The sequence below is a fragment of the Camelus ferus genome, chromosome 18, assembly GCF_009834535.1.
Source record: "Camelus ferus isolate YT-003-E chromosome 18, BCGSAC_Cfer_1.0, whole genome shotgun sequence".
In the NCBI taxonomy this organism is placed as follows: Eukaryota; Metazoa; Chordata; class Mammalia; order Artiodactyla; family Camelidae; genus Camelus; species Camelus ferus.
The window spans coordinates 17,410,424-17,428,605 of NC_045713.1; the positions used below are offsets into that span (position 1 = coordinate 17,410,424).

Consider the following 18,182-nt stretch of genomic DNA (forward strand, 5'->3'; position numbering starts at 1 on the left):
TTATGGGTCTTAATTTTCTCAGGTGTAAAATGACAAAGTTGCACTAGATCATCTCTAAGACCTTTCCAAAACCAAAACTCTGTGTTTCTAAGTGGTTCTCAACCTACCCTTTTGTAATGCATTGCTTCCAAAAACAGCTTGGTCTGCTTATAGATTTCTTGGCCTGTCTTGTGCAAGGTCTTGAGAAATTCTATGAACTCTTTAGACACTCTATCCGTTTCAATGCTGGTTTGCCGGTTTATAGAAGGACTGGGAGCTTTTGCTTCCTGAATTTCTGCTGGGAAAATTAAACATAGTAAGTTTCATTACACAGAAGATTCATGCATGGAATTACTTTAAGTATCTAACTTAAGATTATTTAAATTACACTTAATCAAAGTTAAACTTGAATTTAAATTATTTTATGCTTAAATATTTGCACTTTCCTTAAAGTAAGCTAATCTATTTTCTGAGTAGGAGGCACAAGTAGATAAAACTACATATCTAAAAGATACTTCTATTCAAATAAAAGTTGCTCTGTTAGTATCTTCTCAGCCAAAATATATCATGCTTTGATCTACATATTTAATCATTAATACTGAAACCAGCAGCATCTTTTCTGCAACATTTTTTACCAATATAGAAAACCAAAAATTGTATTTATTAATTAGAAAAAAATTCTTTAATACTTGGAATTTAATCCTTCACTCAATCTGATAATTCCACTCCTACTCATGATGGAACAACAGAGATTAGGTTTATCCTACTGCCTTAGGAAAATCAGACAAAACATATGAAATAATGGTTTCCAGACACTGGCCAACAGGCAGAAGGGGGGGTAGTCCCTGGGAGAAAGGGACAAACATGGTAAATCCTCCCTAGTGCTCCAGCTCACTGTGGGGAGAGGTTTAAGGCCTTGGCACACGGAGAGGCAACTCAAGCAGATCTTACTCAGCAGACTTGCTAAACTGGGGAAACAGCATTAAGAGCTTAGGGAGGCCAAAGTTGCTAGAATTTGCATGCAAAATACAGAGAGGACAGGGTTGTAAAGAAAAAACTGCAGATAACTGCAAAGGGGTTCCCTTGAGTCTCCGACTGAGTACTGCGCATGCATGTGAGAAAACGACCCGCAACTGGGTGAAGGAGTGGGCAGAACAATCCCCTGAGCACACATGGCTGAGAATAACTCATCTTCCCCACCACCCAGGAACAAAGAGCATGAACAGTGGCAAATACGTGGGTAAACAGGAAAGACATTTTCTCACTTAAAAATTTCCTTAAAAGATAATTAAAATTAACTGTTTAAAAGCTAGAGTAATAATAATGGATTGTGAGATTCATAGCATATATAGAAGCAAAATGTAGGACAACAATAGCACAAAGGATGGGAGGACTTGGCTGATCCACTAGGATTTACTCTAAACTAGAGCTCACAACCTTACGTTGGAGATTAAAAAATGTAAGTAAATTCTCTGAGTCTTTACAGTCAAGCTGTTCCATTTACCTTCTCTGAAGGGACAGCCAACTCTAACAGCAAGTTAAAATATTTTTCAAATCCCTTAGAAGATTTTTTGTGTTCTATTTACTGCCAAGCTGCACTGGCTTAAGAGCTTTCTTTCAAGTTACCAACAGAAGCAAATAAATATCAAGAGCAAGGACATCTTGTGTTAACAAAGTAAAATAAAGAATACAGAAAGAACACAAAAGGTCTATTTTAGTCTAGACTCAATAGATTAAAACTGCATTTAGTATAGGCTAACCTTATCCACATGAAAAGGCCAAACAATCAGCCTGAAATGCAAAGCTCCCCTGGCAAAGTTACATAAGCAATCTGTGAAACAAAGATCCAATCGCAGCCTCTTTTCTAATACTCACACATCAGTTTTTTTCAACACTCTGAGGTCTTTATCCTCAAATACTTTCTACAGACAAAAAAACAACTGAACACCAAAAAAACTAAAGTAAAAATCTATCATTCTAAAGAAAAGAAAAAAGTAAGAACTATTCCACATAAAAGTTTTTAAGATAAAAATCATTTATTAAGATAAAAATCACAGACATAGAAAACAAACTTGTGGTTATTGGGTAAGGAAAGCAGGGATAGAGGGATAAATTGGGAGTTTGGGATTTGCAGATACTAACTACTATATATAAAATAGATAAACAGCAAGACCCTACTGTATAGCACAGGGAACTATAGTCAGTATCTTCTAATAGCCTATAATGGAAAAGAATATGAAAAGAAATACATATATATGTGTAACTGAATCACTACGATGTACACCAGATATTAACACACTGTGAACCAACTGTACTTCAATTAAAAAAATTTTTTTAATCATTTGGAATTGTTTCTTTTAAAGTACAAATCTTTTCCTAATATAATGCATACTGTACAGAAGCTCTTAGGACATGATTTTTTTAACTGTCAAGTTTAGTCAATGAATGCGCATGAGTATTATGCACTTTAGTAATAGAAACTTCATCATATTTCTATTTATATAGATACAGACCCAGGTATAGTTATAGATAAACCCACACACATATTTGAGGTCAAGGGATACAATGGAAAAAACGAGTTAGGAGACCTGAGGTCTAATATATTAATTCATTACATGATCTTGGGTAAATTAGTTCACCTCTATGGGCTTTTCTACTGTCATCTGTAAAATATGGCAGTTAGAACTGATGGTTTTATAATTTCTTTACTGTTTCATCTGTTGGCATATACCACTTCACCATATATCATAAATTCATAAGGTTAATGAGACTTTCCCAAAGCAGGAAACAGAATTCAAGCTAAAAAGGAATGAATGCTTTTGATCAACACCTTTGTGCTCCTTACCAGAAGAGATTATTCTATAAGAAAAACAACATATAGCTAACACTTATTGGAGACTTACTATGTGTTAGGTACTGTGCTAAACTCAGTACACACATCAGCTCATTTAATCCTCAAGACATGCCTATAATAGGTGTTACTGTCCCTAAGAATAGACAGGCCTTAAAGAGATTAGCTTGCTTAAGGTCACACAGCTAGTAAACTGCACAGCTGAGACTCAAATCAGGGTGACTCAAAAGCTTATGCTTTTAATCACCCTACTACACTATCTCCTAATAAATAAATCATGAGCCAAATACATTCTTATCAAATACATTAATCTCTAGCAGGTACTGATTATTCCCCTTCTTACTGTTGTAAAGAAAACTGCTATGAGTAACAGCCAACCAAGGACAACTCCAAATTAATCATGTGAATAAAAAGATTGTTAAAAGGTTTGCCTTTATTAAAGAGAAGTACTGTGTTTTTGGTTATAAGCAACCTTTCCCTTTAATAAAACAAAAACCAATAATCATTAAATCCAAAAGACCAGCAAAGATCTTAAGGTGATATTATTCATTCCCCTTCATTTAGGCAGACCAAAACCTCATGACAATTACCCCAGGTTGGCGGGTAGTACCCAAGAGAAGGGCTCTTGTGACAGCGTTGGTGTTGGTTCCCAGTATCCTTTACTATTTCCAACTTACGGTGTATCTGATTATCAACATAAAGGTTCCAAGACTAAGCCCTAACAACAGGTATTTTCTTTTCTGCTTCCGGCTACGCCACTTCAACTAGCTTACCTGCTCACTGGTAGAACAAGTGTGACTTTAGCGACAATACTCTTGCTGGTTATATGGAATTTTGAGAAGCAGGTTGAATAAGGTCAAGTACATACTAATCCATGCACCAGACAATATCTACTATGGGTTACTTTCACACTCTTAAAAGCCCAAGGTGAGCCTTGTTCCACTTTTCCTTCTCTGTACAGTATTTCCTCAAGACACAAGCTGTCTCTCAAATAAGCTCTCAGAAAACTTTTCTAGATGATTTAAGCCTAGAAACAGTCATTTCTGATAAGGTATGGACAATGAGGCTATTACACAAAGGAGAATAAACCAGGATCCAAAAATTAAAAACACAAAAAATAAAACATTCAAACAGATGGGATGAAAATGAATTTTATAAACAAAACTAGATATTTAATTTCTCTTTACTTCTCCTATAGCGTAAACAAGTTCTCTAAAACACAATTCCTCCAACTGATGAGATTTCACATATTGTCTGGGCCTCAAACCCAATTTCGGTCTCAAATCTTGGTTGATATTCTCTGAATGCTTACAGAAATTTAAAAGTTGAGCCCACATGCATTGTGGATCTACTCTGTATCTCATTTGGACACAGAAGAAAAAAAGAGAATCAGAAAATTACCCTTTTTTGATCCAACCCTGGATGAAGCACTGAAGAATTTCTTTACTGTGGTAACCTTGCGGGTCTTCTCATTGGTTTTCTTTTCTTCAAACTTGGAAAATGTAAGGGATTGGGCCCCTTGGCTGCTCTGACTGCTGGCAAAGGCCTCTTCCTCCTCCCGCTGTAGTCTGTAATTCAAGAGGGGGTTAAGGATGACCCAGATATTCTCCAAGTTTTCCTTGTACCTAAAGGTAATAACTCAATGAGTCGAAGATATAAAGTTTTTAGAACCAGAGGCTAAATATACTAAATAGGTCTGAGGTCTCTGACAGGAAACTATCCTACATGCTACTACAAATTTCTAAAGGGACCTTCTCCATGGATCATGTTAATTCAGCCACGGTACTAGGGTTACATAAAAGAAATAAAGTCTAGTCCTTTTCCCTGACAATCTTAAGGGTGGAAGAGAGAAAGAGATAAGTAAATAATTACCACATAATGTGATGGTGCCTGCAACAGAGAGCAAAACCCAAGTGCTATGGGAACAAAAGAAAGAAAAACTAAATCAGCTGGAAGAGTTCAAGAAAATTTTATAATGGTGATATTTAGGCCAGTCTTAAAGAAGAGGACCACATCAAGTGAAAGGGCATTCAGGAAGAAGGCACTACCAATGTGAAGGCATGTGGTTTTCATTGTGGATCAAGTTCAGTGTAGTCAGATCACTGACGGTGGGATGGACCATGATGCTGGTTGTACAGGTAGGCACCAGGTGGTAAGAAACCCTGACTGCCAAGCCTGCTGTAATTTTGCATTTCATCATGCGGTGGGGATCCAAGAAAGACTGCAATTCAATAAGTTACCATTATGTGATTTGTGCTTTAGAAAGACAACGCAGGTAGCTGTGTGAGAACTTGAGGGGCAGAGAGGCTAGGGATAGAGACAATACTTAAGAATATATTACAAAGATTTAAGTGAGCGAAAATAAGGACAGAAGATAGGAGAGGATGAAATTCAAGAGACTTCTCTGAGCTGGAATAAGCAACACTTGCTCAATTAGTTGTAGACAGCATAGGAGGTGAAGGAGAAATTAAAAATGACTCTAATGTTTTTTAGCCAACTGAATAAACAAGATATCACTAACTGATGCAGAAGAGTTAGGAGGAAATGTTGAGAGTGAAGATTGGAGTAAATAAAAGCAATAAATCTAGCCTTGGACCAGCTGAATTTGAGGTATTTATAATAAATCTCAAAGGCTATCTTACAGAACCATGGTTCTCGAAGTGTCATTACCCAGACAGCAGCACCAGAATCATCTGAGAACTTGTTAGAAATGCAAATTCTCAGGCCTCACTCCCAACCTACCAAAGTCAGGTACTCTGGGGGTGAGGTTCAGCAATCACCGTTTTTACGAGCTCTGCAGGTGATTCCCATGCCTGTTCAAATTGGAGAACTAGTGCTGTGGGAAATCTCAAGCAAGGTCACAATTGGAAGCAGCAACCAACAGCAACAAAATCACAGGCAGAAAGTGGTCTGAGAATGAAACAGGGATTCATCTTTCTCTCAGACAAAACAGAAAATGTTGATAAAGCTATTAGTACATTCTGATGTGAAGAGAGGAGAAAGCTAAGGAATTCACGCTTTGTGGCCTCTACTTTCTTTATGAAATAGGATCAGCTACTGAGAACAGCAGGAGGGCAGTGGGAAACCTGAAGAAATAGTTAATGTTCTGTGTCTATATTTTCTCTCTTTGGCTGACTTTGGAGTCACTGAAAGCAGCGAGTGTACTTTGTAATTCTCTGAGTTCAACACAGATGCTAGTAAGAAGTCACTCAACAAATATACCTGATTAGATTAAAACAAGAAAAACTAGCAAAAGCTGTCAGAGTTCAGTCTGACTCTCTTTTATTGAGAAGTTTTACAGTTCCTAGGATGCTCTGGCAAAGGATTAACATTATTCATAGCATTTTATTAAGTTCCTAGGCTCACCAGTATTTTACCTTTCTATTTTTATCATAATCATATTTCTGGATAATACAAATTATTTGACTAACAAACCCCATTCTTAAAGAAAAAGTTAAATTTCCAGAATGCAAAGACTATGCACACAAATCAACAGGATTCTACTACTATGTGTTTATCACTGTGCCAGATGCCGTGCTGGATATATTAAAAGAACGAGGAAAATAATGCTTGATGAAAGTCATGTGCCAAGCCCTGTGCTAGCTATATCCTATCTATTACCTCACTTAATCTTCACTATGAAGTATGTTTATTTCCACTCTTCTACTCCAAGGAGCTTATTGCCTATATGAAAGAATGAAGACTAACACACTCCAAACACAAAACAATTAAAAGTTAAGAAAAAGACAAAATGAAGAAATCATTGACTGTTGAAATCATTAACTGTTGACTGAAGGGAAAGAATTAATTTCTCTTATTATTAAGCTGCCATGCTGATATTTCAAAAAGAAAAGAAAAATGTATTCTGACAACGAAAGAGCTATGTATTCAGTTACATCATTGTCAAACCAACCCCCTAGGTAAGTCCTTTTACCGCTCTGCCAGTTCCCAGTCCTCCTGAATTTGCTTCTGCCTGGCTTTGTGGTACTCCTCCCTCCAGCACTTGGAGCAGAAACCCTGCCAAGCAGGGTTGCCATAGTAACCACATCCTTTCTTGCACAGGAGCTCTGATTGATCCACATGAATTCCTCGGCGTTCAGACTTAAGGCTCATCTTCTTCCTGCTAATCAAATAACAAGAAAATGTTGAAAATGAATTCACTATCATTCTACTAACAGCAAAGCAATTAAGAAGAAAAAAACAAGTGAGTCTATCATCTTCAATCTAGAAGGGATGGAAGGAGATAAGGAGGGAGGGAAGGAGGGAAAAAGAAAGTTTAAATACAGCAAATTCCTGATGTAGTCATACTGAAGAACAAACTTCTTATTCCTGCCAAACAATAACATTTTAAAAAAGGACTAATATTGGATTAAACATAAGATATGAAACTATAAAATTCCTTGAAGATAAACATACGGGAAAAACTTCATAATATTGGATTTGGTGACAATTTCTTGCCCGTAATACCAAAAACACAAGAAATAAAGCAAAAATAGACAAATGGGACTGTATCAAACTTATAAAATTCTGCACAAAAAAAGGAACAATCAATAGAGAAGGCAATCTATGGAATGGGACAAAATATATGCCAACCATATATCTGATATGAGGTTAATATCCAGAATATATAAAGAACTTCTACAATTCAACAACAAAAACAAACAAAAAAATCCATTTAAAAATTAGCAAAGGACTTAAATAGACAATTCTCCAAAGATGATATACAAATAGCCAATTAACATGTGAAAAAATGCTCAGTATCAATAATCATCAGGGAAATTTAAATCAAAATTACAACAGGAGATCACCACACATCTGTCAGAATGGCTACTGTCAAAGGGACAAGAAATAGCAAGTGTGGTGATGATGTGAAGAAACTGGAACCCTTGTTCACAGTTGGTGGGAATGTAAAATGGAGGGTCCTCAAAAAATTAAAAATAGAACTACCATATTATCCAGCAATCTTACTTCTGGGTATATACCCAAAAGAACTGAAAACAAGATCTTGAAGAGATATTTGCACACTCATGTTCACTGAATGTCACAAAAGCCAAGAATTAGAAGCAACCTAAATATCTATCAAAGGATAAATGGATAAAGATAGGATGAATGGATGAATAAAATGTGGGACATACAGTGGAACATTATTCAGCCTTAAAAAGGAAGGAAACTCTTGTCACATGTTACAACATGGATGAACCTTGAGGACATTATGTCAGGTAAAATGAGCCAGTCACAAAAAGGTAAATACTACATGATTCCACCTACACAAGGTATCTGAAGTAGCCAAACTCTTAGAACCAGAAAGTAGAATGACGGTTGCCAGGGGCTGGGGGGGTAGGGAAGCAAAGAGGAGTTGCTATTCAATGGGTATAGAGTGGGGGGTAGGGAAGCAAAGAGGAGTTGCTATTCAATGGGTATAGAGTTTCAGTTCTGCCAGACAAAAAAAGCTCTAGAGATCTACTGCACAACAAGGTGCATATAGTTAACACTACTCTACTGTACACTTTAAAAATGGTTAAGATAGTAAACTTTATGTTATGTCTTTTCACCACACACACACACAAAATTTAATATTTTTTAAAAAGGAGGCCAAAAGAGCCTTCTTAGTTGCTACCAAAAAAAAACAAAAAAACAAAAAAACAAACTTTACATTTTAAGCCTAAGGGACAAAGTACAATTTTCTTGAAATACTTTGTGTTCTTAGCATACTATGTTATTTGGCTCAAAAAGACAACTTCATTTCAATGACATAAAAGTGAATAGTTTGGGGGGAGGGTATAGATCAGTGGCAGAGTGCATGCTTAGCATGCATGAAATACTGGGTTCGATTTCCAATACCTCAATTGAAAAACAAATAAATAAATAAATAAACCTAATTACCTCCCCACCATAAAAAAAAAATTAAAAAACTTTTTTTAAGTTAATAGTTTGTCGTTAAATTAAATAATTTAACATTCACCAAGAAAAACGAGTGTAATTAAAGCATCAGAATAGAGTCTAAACTCCTTGAGATTCAAGGTCCTCAACAGTCTAGGACAAATTACTATATGCCTACTATTTGCCACCACTCATTACATGACTAATATTGTGACAGTACTCAATATAATTATTTCTCACAAAAAGCAGAGTAATATTATCTTCGTTTTATTAGATGTGAAAACTCATAACCAAAAACACATGCAGACTGAACAATGTAGAAAAACAGAAAAGAGCTATGAAACTGTGGGGGAAGAAGGCAGAGTAATTCTGACTTGCGGAGTATGGAGAGACCATATGGGCCAGCAAACGAGGTGGGAGGAGATGTAGACCTCCAGGAGCCTTGAGTTGAAGCTTAAAGAGACTTGGAGTGGTTACACAAAAGAGGAAAGACATTCCAGACAGGAAAGACATCTTTCACAAAAAGCTCAAAGACAGGAATGAAGAACATGAATAATGTGGTATAAGTAGGAGGTAAATGGAAGAAATTAGGTGTGAAGTCCAGTTATGGTGGTTTTTTAAAATTCCAGGTTAGAGTCTGGATTACAGCATCTCTGTTTCAATGAAAAGGGGAAATCATGATAAGATATCTATTTTAAGACATGAAACTTGAGGTGGAGTTCTGTCTTCCAGTATGATGAAGTGAGGAAGACAATAAATCCTCTCCCCCTAAATCAACTATAAAGATAGACAAAACTTCCTCTCGGCTGATGCAACAAAGTGTGAGCCAAGGAATGCATCCAAACTTCAAGCCACCAGCTCCCTCCACTGGGCTCTCTTGTGTCCCCTGTGTGTACACACAGGTGCTGTTGGCCAGAGACCGGAAGCCTTAATGATTAGACATGTTTGTGCACAAATTCAATCTTCGTCTGAACAAACAACAATCTTTGGCTGAACATTAAGGAATGCAGGCACAGTGGTGACCCCTAGGAGGAAGTCAAGGATAAAAATAAAAACAAGAGGAAAAAAGGACAGACATCAGTGACCAGATGTTGTGGGGGAGAGAGATTTCACAGGTTTAGTCCAGCTACAAACCTAGATGGCATGCACTAAGCACTACTTTGGCGGTTTCTCAAAGGCAAAAGGAAAGAGGAGAATTGAGAAGACCAGAACTCAATGTATGACTGAACCTCGGTGAGTTTACCTCTTTTTTTTTTTTTTCTCTCCAGTATCACCAAGTCAAGCCAGAAATGGACAGCAGGGCACAGAGGGAGCTCCTCTAGTCCTGGCTCAAGGAATGAGAAAGGAAACTCTCTAACAGTGAGAGAAAATATGAAAATCCCTCCACTTTATTGTCTTTCTCCCTTCTCTTGAGCCACAGCATCCAAGCAATCACATGGTGTCCACAGCAGTGGCTGGAATGAGAGACTGCAGGACCTAAACTCCGAGGAAGCGGAACTATCCATTTTTCCCACTCTCTATCCTCCCATTTCTTGGCCCCAAATGTGCAGACAGTGACGGAAGTACAAGACAAAGTGGGGTAACTAACTCCAAAGTTCACCACCCAGAGGAAAGATAAGCCCATAGGGAAAAAAATACAAGAGAAATCACTGAGAAGGAGAACTCAAGAAAGCAAGCTGAAAACGTTGTCTGTGAACTTCTGGACTCACCCCAAACCATGTGTGCATGGATCTGATGCTATTAGAGACCAAAGATTAAAATGCATAGATAGAGACCACTGCACAGGTCTCAGACTGGGACACAGGAAACTAGCGCTGCAAAATAGCACTGCGAAGGCTTTGAAAAATGAATTGACATCGGAACCACAGCCCAAAGAAGACGGGTTGGAACTTGCAGCAAAACTAAAAATTTTGCTCTGTGAAGCTGGGAAAATGAAAAGACAAACTACAGACTAGGGAGAAAATACTTGCAAACCATGTATTTGACAAAGGACTTGCATCCAGAATATATAAAGTATTATCAAAACTCAACAGAAAGAAAAACCACCCAGTTTTAAAAATGGACAAAAGACTTCAACAGACACTTATCCAAAGAAGGTATACATGCTGGGAGACAATTCTTCATGGGTGTCTCACATTTCTGAACAAGAGGCCTTGTAATGGACTATCTTCAAGGATGTCTGCATATTTAACACTCTCAGAAGAAACAGATGACGGTCTCCCTTCAGAGCAGAGGGCAAGTTTGTTTACTATTCAGTACAATAGATAAAATATTTCCCTCTGGGTCAAAAGTCAGGTGGGTTGGTTTGTGGCCCACTATAAAAGATTTGGGTTCTGTAAGCTTAGGTTCCTCAGTTGTGACATCAGTCCCAAGTGACTTAGGGGCAAGGGTAGCCCATGTGAAGATGAAGATTGTTTTACTGATGTCCTGTGAATAATAAAGTGCTTTGTCTCTGACTCCAGAATCTCATGACTTCTGCCAGCATCCATGAAACTGTGGTAGGCTAACTTGTCACTTGTAAGTAAGGTAAAAAATCACATCCTTCACAGTTCTTGACAACATGGCAAACAAGCACATGAAAAGTTGTTCACCATCACCATTCATTAGAGAAATGCAAATTAAAGCGACCAGGTGGTATCACCACACACCTACCAGTATGGCTCTGGTAGCAAGGGTGCAGAACAATTAGAACATTCCTAGTGTAATGCAAATAGCACAACCACCATGGAATACAATTTGGTAGTTCTATAAAGAGTTAAATACACTCACTATACAACCCAGCAATCCTATTCCTGGTTACTTCCTCCTAAGGAATAAAACTGATCTTTACTCAAAAATTTATACACAAATGTTTCTAGTAACATTATTTATGATCATTAAAAAATGGAACAACCAAAGTATCCTTCAATAGATGAGTGAATAAACTGTGGTACATCCACGCAATGGAACACTACTTAGCGAAAGAAAGAAAGAGCTGATATACCTAACAATTTGAATGAATTCTCAAAAGCTTTACACTGAATGAGTGAAGCCTGTTTTTAAAGTTCACATATGGCATAAGCAGTGTTTGTTAAGAATTAGGGTTGGAGGGAGGGTATCTATAAAGGAATAGCACAAGAAAGTTTTTTTACAGGTGATGAAACTGTTCCGTATTCTGATTATGGAGATGTTTACACAAATCTATACATGTTTTAAAATTCATAGAACTGTACACTCCCCCAAAATTCAATTTTACTTTATGATTTAAAAAAATCTTGAGAGGCAATTACTAGGGATTAGGGACAAGTGAAACACAGAAGACAAAGTGATCAAGAGACAACTACAATAAGAAGTCCTAATGACAGAAGTAACACAGTGGGAATGGAAAGGGGAGGGATGGTAACCTATCTGGCAGTAAGATCTCTAAGAGTTAACTAATGAGACATGGCAGGGAGACTTGCAAGTTTAGTGATACTCTTTACTGCCTCTGTAAGAGTAAAAACCTCCAAGGACAGGATTTAGATCTAATGCACTTATCATTTAGTAAATGAGGCTGAGGGAGAAAAGAAGAGTAACAAAATCTAGCCAGAGTCTACAGTGTTAAACTGAGGAAACTTTAAAGACGATCTACATTCTCCTTTTATAATACAGATAAATACACTGAGAGTGAGAAGTTATGATTTATTCAATCAAAAAGGTTGTAAGTGGCAGGGCCATCACAACAGCCTACATTTTTGTACTAGTCCTGAGTTCTACTGAACTATTTTCAGAGTCTGAGCCAATCTCACTGTCATCATCCTGTGGTTCCTTTCTTCAGTTCCAAGAAGAATAGACAACAAGAAATATCTAGTTCTTCTTTATATAAATTCAGGAAGTTTAAATTTTTTTATACTATAAATACTAAAGCACAAGTCTGTTACTAAAATGAACACATTTTAGGGAGTCTATCTGATACCTGGGCCAGCACCTTCCCTTTTCTCAGGGAACTGTTCCCCGTATCTACAAAGGTAGGCTGCTATGTTTGTGGAAGGTGCAGTCCCTTTCCCCTACAACTTCAGGGCTACTGCTGATTGAACCAGAGGTGGATACGTGATCCAAACTGAAGTTTTGGAAATGAGACTAAGTCTGGGCTGTTCTCTCGGATGATGGAGAAGTTGGGGCATGACCACCTTCCAGCAAGTGGTCTGAGTAACAGGATACCCATCTGCAGAGAGAAACAGACACACAACAAGAAGCTGAGAAAAGCAGCAGAAGAAAAATACTCTCTAGGTCCTGAGGGGTTTCCATTTCTCAGTTCCAATCCTTTACTAAAGTTTAGCTGCCTGCCTACTCTCAGATTCCGGAACATACCCCTTGATCCCTAACTTTTTTTCTTATGCTAGCTCCAGCAGAGCCTATTACCTGCACTCAAAGACCTGTCCAGGTACTATGCTGGAGCACGAAGAACATAATAGCAGTGCTGTGAGCACTACTTAGCATATACTAAGAGCTCAACAGGTCAAGATGAAAACAAAAATAATAGCTATTCTATGAGTCTATGAAGACCAATTCAATAGACATGAGAACATGCAGACTGGTCAAACATGCATTCAAATCTCACCTCTGCAATGTGACTTAGGACAAATCAGTATTTCTGAGACTTTCATTCATACCTCTCTATCCAACTTCCACTCCTATCATTCTTCTCCTTTTCACAAATCTAAGCCCCATAGGCCTTGTGCCTCCATGACCTTCACGCTGGTATTAGATCTGTGTGACACTATTACCTTACATGGCAAAAAACCAAACCAAAACAAAACAAAACAAAAACTTCCCAGATAGTTAAGATTACTAATCAATTGACCTTAAAATAGAGAGATTATCATGGATTTTCCAGCTAGACCCAATAATAGCATATGAGTCCTAAGTGCAGAAGAGAACAAGAACCCAGAATAGCCAAAACCATCTCGAAAAAGAACTTACAGTTCCCAATTTCAAAACTTACTACAAAGCCGTGATAATCAAAGCAGGGTGGAACTGTCACAAGGACAGACATGTGGATTAATAGAAAAGAACTGAGTCCAGAAATAAACTCACACATCTATGGTCACGACTATCAAATGAAAGAGTCTTTTCAACAAATGGTGCTGGGATAGCCACATGTAAAAGACTGAAGTCAGACTTGCCTCACACCATCTACAAAAATTAACTAAAAATGGATTAAAGATTTAAATGCAAAAGTTAAAACTATAAAAACTCTTGGGAAACAAAAGAGGTAAAATTTCATAATCTTGGATTTGGCAAGATTCTCAGATATGACACCAAAAGCATAAATGACAAAAGAAAAGATAAACTGTACTTCATCAGAATTAAAAACTTTTGTGCTTCCTAGGACCTCATCAAGAAAGCAAAAAGACAACCCACAGAATGGGAGAAAATATTTGCAAATCATACATGTGACAAAGAACTTTTACCCAGAATATATAAGGAACCGTTATACAACTCAATATTTTAAGAGATAAACAACCCATTTTTTTAGATGGATGAAAGATCTGAATAGACACTTCTCCAAGGAAAATACACAAATGGTCAATAAACACATTAAATAATTTTTGACATCGTTAGTTTTTAGGGAAATACAAAGCAAAACCACAGTGAGATACTATTTCACACTAGGACTAAAAAGTCAGATAATAACAAGTGCTGGCAAAGATGTGGAGAAACTGAAACCCTCATACCCCGCTGGTGGGAATGTAAAATGGTACAGCTTCTTTTGGAAACCAAATGCTTGTGGAAACCATCTGACAGTTCCTCAAATAATATTAATTAGTGTTACCTTACTCCAAGGTATATACACAAGAGAAATGAAAACATGTCCACACAAAAACTTGTACATGAATGATTACAGCAGCATCATCCATAATAGTCCAAAGAGAGGGAAAAAAAAAACCAATGTCCATCAACTGAAGAAAGACAAAACAAAAAACGGTATATTCGTACAATAAATTATTATTCAGTCACAAAGAGGAATGAAGTACTGACACATGCCACAACACGATTAACCTTGAAAGCATTATGCTAAGTGAAAGAAGCCAGTCATAAAAGACCGCACATTATATGATCTCATTCATATTAATGTCCAAAACAGTGAAATCTAGAGAGACAGAAAGTAGAGTAGTGGTTCCCTAGGACTGAGGGGCAGAGGATGGGAATAAAGGAGATGCTAAAGGGTATGGAGTTTCTTTTTGAGGTGATGGAAATGTTCTAAAGTTGGTTGTGGTGATGGTTGCTACTGAACTGCGCCCTTTAAATGGGTTAATTCTACGGTACGTAAATCCTACCTCAATAAAATTGTTCTTAAAATATAAAGCAGAAGAGGAGACCAGAATGGAAGCCAGAGGGATTCAAAGAACCATTGCTGGCTTTGAAGGTGGAGAAATGTAAGGAATGTGGCTTCTGGAAGGTGAGGATGACCCCCTGCTGATAGCCAGCCAAGAAATGAAGACCTCAGTCATATAAACTCATTGAACTCAATTCTGCCAATATTTAAGTTATGTCTGGAAGCAGAGTCTCCTGAGAGTCTCCAGATAAGAGCCCAGATTAGATGACATCTTAATTTTGACCTCTTAAGATCATTAACAGAGGGCTCATCTGAGCTGGCCAGGAGTTGTGAATCACAAAACTCTGAGATAATAAATGGGTGCTGTTTTAAGCTGCTAAGTTTCTGGTAACTTATTATGGCAACAAGAGAAAACAAATACAGGCCTCCTTTCAATCTCTCTTTTTGGGGGTCTCTGCACTGTGTTCCAATGCCCAGATGAGGTTCACATGGTGATTGCTCTCTCATCATTCAGGTCTCAGTTTTCAAGTTGTACTTTCAGAAAGGCCTTCCCTGGGCACTCTACCTAAAGTAGCACTGACCCCAACCTAGCCAGCCCTCACCTCCACCCTGGGCCCAGAACTGTTTCTCTATGTCCTGTTTCCAACAAGTGAGGGTGTGTAGAGAAGCTAACCAAGCAGGCCTGAGTTGTGCAAATCATGCACACTCTTAAAAGGGTCTGCTTGTGTGACTGACCCTTCAGCAGCTCCTGAGAGTGGGGGTCTTGGGGTGTCCTTATGTACTAACTGATGAGGGTGTTTTGTATACTTGGAGTCTCCATTCACATTTACCAACTTGTCTAGACAGTCCGCGTGACCTATGGTGAACACTGCTTTCCTTCTGGGCGTCTGGAGTTGTAGTAACTGTGGTCAATCACGAAAGTGTTTGTGCCTATGTGAAAACCCTGGAATCCTAGGCATAAGTGAACTTCCCCAACAGAAAACACTTCACACATGTTGCTACAGTTTGTTGCTGAGGGATTAAATGCACCCCATCAACTCCACTGGGAGAAGACTCTTAGAAGCTCATGCTTGGTATCCTCCAAATTCTGCTCAATGCACCATTTTCCTTTACTGGTCCTGCCTGGTATCCTTTCACTACAATAAAACATAGCCAGGAGTGCATGAGTCCTGCAGTCCTTCTAGTGAATTACCAAACCTGGGAACAGTACAGGGTGTGATTATAAAGGGGTGGCATAAGGGAGCTCTTAGTGGTAATAGTTCTGTATCTTGACTATCTATGGTGATGGTTACAGGAATCTATATATGTGATAAAACGGCACATAACTATACATACACATTATGGAGATGTCAATTTATTGGCTTTGACATTGTACTGTAGTTATGTAAGGCATAACCATTGGGGCAAACTGGATGAAGAGTACCCAGGACCTCTCTGTATTATTTTTGCAACTTCCTGTTAATCTGTGATTTCAAATTAAGTTTTTTAAAATTCCACTTAAAATGTATTACATAAAAACACCTATGATTGAACCAATGTGTATCAAACAGATGAATATACCACTCAGATTGTTCCTGTTTCTAAGTATGGAAAACAAAGTGAGCAAGTGAACCACCAAAAAAAGTGCCTGCCATGATATGAAAGGCTATGTAGTGGCGATGACAGCTGTTTCTGTGGGGCAAAGCCAGTATAGTCAGCACACCTAGACTCCTATATAGACAGCATATTCTCTTCAGTTAGGGAGGAACATGGGGGATCAACTCTGAGACTCAATTGTCTTCCCTGGGCAGAAAGACCTATCCCGAGTCAGACGGGCCACAATCCAGAGCTACCATCATCACTGCACCCAGGAGGGAGGTCAGAGGGGCCATACCCAATTCCTGTTTGAGCACTGCATTCCAATAACTAGGCTTCTATTGAGCAACCTGGCATAAAGAACGCATAATTCAACTGGCCCGCTCACGTTAGGGATGTCGGAATAAAAAGATCTCTATTGCTGAGACAGTTGAGTTTCTGGTGAACTCTGCCTCGGGGCTAGGACTTAATCTGGGTTGAGGTATCCTAAAAACGGCCAGAGCAGTACAAAGCTCACATTGTGTGTGTTCTTCCTTAAGGCTCTGCATGCAAACCAGGTTCATTTCATAAAACAAAAAATACTTTGTAGATTTGAGTAGCTTCCTCCTATCTTCCTTGTGAGAGTCCTGCTTCCTATTCTTGGGTTCAGTGTCATGTCCTCATAGATCAATTCTCTGGGCTACTCACTTGGGATTTATAGAAAACATCCACTCAACTCTACTAAAATGATAAACTATCTTGAATCTCAGTTAAGAAATAGAATTTATTGTTAAGCTTTTTCCCTTAAATTAGCTTTTTTCCAGTTATAGAAGTAAAAGATGGTTACTCTAAAAAATCTGAGACATAGAGACAAGTAGAAATTAGAGAAAACACCACCTAGAGACAGTCACTATATTCTTGTAGTGCTTTCTCTACTCATCATGATCTCATTCAGTTATTCAACAAATATTTATATACTGATTTACACTACATGACATGCACTTGGGATACAAATGGAAGTAAAAATAAAGTTTCAGTCCTTGTATTGCTTACTGTCTAGTATAGGAAATCTGACTACACATCTAGAAGGCCTGAAAGAAGAAATTAAAACACTATGAACACTGAGGAATTAATTTTAAAATTATTTACTATTATAAAAATAATTTGTTTATATGAAACAAGTTAAATACGTGTATATGAATTTTATGAAACTCTTATAATAGCCTAAGAACAACAGTTTAGGAAACATAAAAAGAGATCTCATTCCCAACAGTATCAAAATGTAAAAACATCAAGGAACTATTCCAATAAAAATTTATGTGCTGCATAAAAATACTGAGATATAAATAAGATTTAAATACATAAAATAGATAAAATAATGCCATTTACAGCAATATGGATGGACCTGGAGATCATCACACCAAGTGAAGTTAGCCAGAAAGAGAAAGAAAAATACCATATGATACCACTTATATGTGGACTCTTAAAACAGACAAAAACAAAAAACAGGACATGAATGAACTTATTTACAAAACAGAGACGGACTCACAGACAGAAAACAAACTTATGGTTATGGGGAGGGAAGGCAGGAGTGGAAGGATAAATGCGGAGTTCAGGATT

The 18,182-nt window shown here is 37.7% G+C and overlaps 1 protein-coding gene across 7 annotated transcripts in view; it reads right to left on the reverse strand.

The window, feature by feature from the left end:
• The window catches only part of LOC102512548 (rab5 GDP/GTP exchange factor), a 94,083-nt gene that overhangs the window by 62,488 nt on the left and 13,413 nt on the right, over window positions 1-18,182 (reverse strand). For 4 of the 7 annotated variants that reach the window (XM_032460341.1, XM_032460339.1, XM_032460342.1 and 1 more), the window contains exons 2-4: window positions 6,765-6,953; window positions 4,232-4,398; window positions 108-277 (exon numbers count right to left, since the gene is read on the reverse strand). In XM_032460341.1, coding sequence (XP_032316232.1) covers window positions 108-277; window positions 4,232-4,398; window positions 6,765-6,943 — 516 coding nt within the window. In that variant the 5' untranslated portion in view covers window positions 6,944-6,953. The remainder of the gene's footprint in view (window positions 1-107; window positions 278-4,231; window positions 4,399-6,764; window positions 6,954-18,182) is intronic. The other 3 variants (XM_032460340.1, XM_032460344.1, XM_032460338.1) reach the window with 2 other exon arrangements.